Source organism: Arachis ipaensis, chromosome B7 (genome assembly GCF_059453495.1).
Source record: "Arachis ipaensis isolate K30076 ecotype BB chromosome B7, ASM5945349v1, whole genome shotgun sequence".
Classification (NCBI taxonomy): Eukaryota; Viridiplantae; Streptophyta; class Magnoliopsida; order Fabales; family Fabaceae; genus Arachis; species Arachis ipaensis.
In genome coordinates, this window is record NC_142442.1 from 102,212,482 (window position 1) to 102,216,803 (window position 4,322).

The 4,322-nt window shown below is 37.3% G+C and overlaps 1 protein-coding gene and 1 non-coding gene across 2 annotated transcripts; both read left to right on the forward strand.

Moving 5' to 3' along the window:
- The first annotated feature begins 258 nt into the window (after positions 1 to 258).
- LOC148553550 (small nucleolar RNA R71) lies at positions 259 to 366 on the forward strand. The gene has a single exon (XR_015893922.1). It is a non-coding gene; the product is annotated as a small nucleolar RNA R71 (small nucleolar RNA).
- Positions 367 to 3,679: 3,313 nt separating this feature from the next.
- LOC148553551 (uncharacterized) lies at positions 3,680 to 4,114 on the forward strand. The gene has a single exon (XM_088493186.1). It carries the CDS (start codon positions 3,680 to 3,682, stop codon positions 4,112 to 4,114), a length of 435 nt encoding a protein of 144 aa, XP_088349312.1.
- The last annotated feature ends 208 nt before the right edge of the window (positions 4,115 to 4,322 follow it).

Sequence of the window (4,322 nt, forward strand, 5' to 3'; positions counted from 1 at the left end):
AGTCAATATTTTGTTCTGATCCAATATAGCATTCAGAGTATCAATCTCAAGAACTCTTTTCTTCTGAGTCATCCCATTATTCACAGGATTTCTTTCAGAAGTGTATGTGAACTGGTTATTTGCAACCATCTCAATGAGTTCCTGGGCTTCTGCAGAGGTTTTCTTCAGATGAAGAGATTCACCAGCCGAGTGGTCCAATGACATCTTGTACAATTCAGGCAGACCATCATAGAATATACCTAAGATGCTCCATTCAGAAAGCATGTCAGAAGGACACCTTCTGATCAATTGCTTGTATCTTTCCCAAGCTTCATAGAGGGACTCACCTTCCTTCTGTCTGAAGGTTTGGACTTCCACTCTAAGCTTGCTCATCTTTTGAGGTGAAAAGAATTTAGCCAAGAAAGCATTGACCAACATTTCCCAAGAGTTCATGATTTCTCTAGGTTGTGAGTCCAACCATATCCTAGCTCTATCTCTTATAGCAAAGGGGAAAAGCATAAGTCTGTAGACCTCGGGATCAACCCCATTGGTCTTAATAGTGTCACAGATTTGCAAGAATTCAGCTAAGAAATGATGAGGATCTTCCAATAGAAGTCCATGAAACTTGCAATTCTACTGTATTAGAGAAATTAGTTAAGACTTCAGCTCAAAGTTGTTTGCTCCAATTGCAGGAATTGAGATGCTTCTTCCATAGAAGTCGGAAGTTGGTGCAGTAAAGTCACCAAGCATCTTCCTTGCATCTCCACCATTGTTGTTGGTTTCGGCTACCATGTCTGCTTCTTTTTCAAAATTTTCTGTAAGGTCCTCTCCGGAGTGTTATGCTTTAGCTTCTCTTAGCTTCCTCTTCAGAGTCCTTTCAGGTTCAGGATCAGCTTCAACAAAAATTTCTTTATCCCTGTTCCTGCTCATATGAAAAAGAAGAGAACAGAAAAGAAGAGAAATCCTCTATGTCACAGTATAGAGATTCCTTTATGTGTCAGAGGAAAAGAAGAATAGAATGAAGAAGGAAGAAAAAGAAATTCGAACACACAGAGAGAGAGAAAGAGGGTTCAAATTATTAGATGAGTAGAAGAGAAGTGTTAGTGAATAAATAGAAAGAGATGAGAGTATTCGAATATTAATTAAAAAAAAAGAAAAATATTTTTGTTTTTATTTTAATTATAAGTTAGAATTCAAAATTTAAGAAAAGAAATAAAAGCAAATTAAAAACTAAATAAATTAATTAATTAAAAAGATTTTTGAAAAATTTGTTAGTTAGTTTTTGAAATTAATGAGAGAGAAAAGTAGTTAGGTGATTTTGAAAAAGATAAGAAATAGTAAACTTTTTAAAATTAAAACAAAACAAGTCAAGTGGTTAATTGAAAAAGATTTAAAAATAAATTTTGAAAAGATAAAAAGTTAGAAAAAGATTTTGAAATTAAAATTTTAAAAAGATATGATTGAAATTTATTTTAAAAAAGAATTGAAAAAGAAATTAAAAAGATTTGATTTTAAAAATTAAAGTTTATGACTTGCCTAACAAGAAAATAAAAAGATATGATTCTAGAATTTAAAGATTGAACCTTTCTTAACAAGAAAGTAACAAACTTGAAATTTTTGAATCAAAACATTAATTGTTAGTAAAGTTTTTGAAAATATGAAATAAAAATAAGAAAAATATTTTGAAAATTTATTTAAGAAATTCGAAAATATTAAGAAGAAAAATGAAAAAGATTTTATTTTTGAAAAAGATTTGAAAAGATAAATTTTTTTTTAAATTGAAATTTTGACTTGACTAACAAGAAACAACTAAATTTTAAAAATTTTTGACCAAGTCAACTCAAAATTTTTAAAAATTATGAGAAGAACAAGGAAAAGATATTTTTATTTTACTTTTGAATTTTTAATGAGGAGAGAGAAAAATAACAAAATGAAACAAAACATAAAAATTTAAGATCAACAAGGAAAATCATCAAGAACAACTTGAAGATGAAAGAAGAACATAATGCATGAATTTTCGAAAATTTTAAGAAAATTAAAAAAATGCAATTGACACCAAACTTAAAATTTGACACATGACTCAAACAAGAAACACAAAATTTTTTGGTTTTTATGATTTTATTAAATTTTTTTTGTATTTTTTTTTTCGAAATATTTTTTTTAAAAACTTGTTTGAAAAGAAAATAAAGGTTGAAACAAGAAAGAAGGTTACCTAATCTAAGCAACAAGATGAATCGTCAGTTGTCCAAACTCGAACAATCCCCGACAACGGCGCCAAAAACTTGGTGCACGGAATTGTGATCACACTTTTCACAACTCCGGTACAACTAACCAGCAAGTGCACTGGGTCGTCCAAGTAATAAAACCTTACGCGAGTAAAGGTCGATCCCACGAAGATTGTCGGCTTGAAGCAAGCTATGGTCATCCTGTAACTCTTAGTCAGGCGGATTCAATTGGTTATGAGTTTTGATAATTGAAAGATAAATAAAACGTAAATTAAAATAAAGATACTTATGTAATTCATTGGTGGGAATTTCAGATAAGCGTTTGGAGATGCTTTGTTGCTTCTGAACCTCTGCTCTCCTATTGTCTTCATCCAATCATGCGTGCTCCCTTCCATGGCAAGCTGTATGTTGGGGGATCACCGTTGTCAATGGCTACCATCCGTCCTCTCGGATGAAAAATACCAGGTACGGTTTCTGTACAGCTAATAAACTGTCGGATCTCTCGTCTCGGATGAAAAATACCAGGCACAGCTACCGCATGGCTAATCATCTGTCGGTTCTCACTTGTGTCGGAATAGGATCTCTCTATCCTTTTGCACACTGTCACTGCGCCCAATATTCGTGAGTTTGAAGCTCGTCACAGTCATCCCGTCCCAGATCCTACTCGGAATACCACAGATAAGGTTTAGACTTTTCGGATCTCAGGAATGCTGTAAGACCCAGAACTTTGAAAAGTCTTATTATGATCAAGTCTCAAATCATATAATTATTTATAGCCTTAATTTCAGAGATTATTTTATTAAAGATAATTAAGGCAAGTTTTGATTTATTGAATTTGAGATGAGTTATGATTATTATCCAATTTTATAATTATTAAATTATTTTCTATATTCAAATTACAAAGTTGGTAGTTGTGAAATAATAAGGATTTCTATATAATTTAGATTAAATAATTAATATTTTAAATATTAATACTGCTACTTTGGAAAATAAAGGGTTTAATTATATTATTTCTAATTATTTTGATTTGGGCATTTTATGGAAAATAATTTGTGAGCAAATAGTATTTTCTATATGCAATTAGTGTTGGATTTAATGTGGGTTTCAATTACTATATTGTCCACAATTTTACCAGAAATTACCATAATGCCCCTAACCCTAACTTTTGAAAATGAAACCCTAACCCAGCAACCCGTTACTCGACCCAGTTCCCTTTTCCCCCTCACCCAACTGCAGCCGAAATTTCCTTTCTCCCCCCAAAGCAGTATAGCACACACGGTTTCCTTTTTCCTTTTCCATGAAAGGAAAGAAGCAGAAGCAGGAAACGGAGAAGAGGGAGGAGCGAGCTAGCACCGGTAGGCCTCGCCGTCACCACTGAGCTGCTCGCCGTTCGCCACCAACGTCAAAGAAGAGGGGAGGGAGGGGCGTCGCCGTCGGCCGCCGTTGCCTCGTCCAGATGCCGCCTTGCCGCCGCCATGGCGCACCGAATGAAGAGAGAAGGGAGCGTGCCCCGCCGCGCCTCGCCGCCAGTGCCGCCATTGTCACCATCGATGGAGGAGAAGGGGGAGAGCGCTTGCGAGGAGCTGCTGCAGAAGCCACCGTTGTGCATCCTCGTGCTGTCGCCGGAGATCTGGCCGTCGTCGCCGATCATCCTTGCGCCGCATCGGAGACAGAACTGTGAAATGAAGGGAGCGCGACCCACAGCCACCAACGGAGAAGAAAGAGCGCGCAGGAAAGTGAAGCCGCTGCTGTCACCGTCGCGTGTGGAGCCGCCGCCGCGCTTGACCTCCGTTGCTGTTGCACTTCGACCGCCACCATTCTTGCCGCCGTCAAGCTGCGTCGGAAGGAAAGCGCCACCGTCGTGCCCTGTTAGAACTTCTGGAGCCACGTTGGAGCTCGCTGCAAAATGAGGATGAGGCTAGGACTAGCGCCATTGTGCCTGGTAAGGACCTGTAACAGCTGCTGCTCTTGCTCCGTTTTGCTTTATTTTGCCACTGTTTAATGGTTATCCTTGGCGCCGTTCTGTCCGCTAGAGCTGTTGCTGTCAATTTAGAGTTGCTGCGCAATGGGGCCACTAGGAGAGTATTGCTGCTGCTGAACCATGGGCTCTGCGGCCGA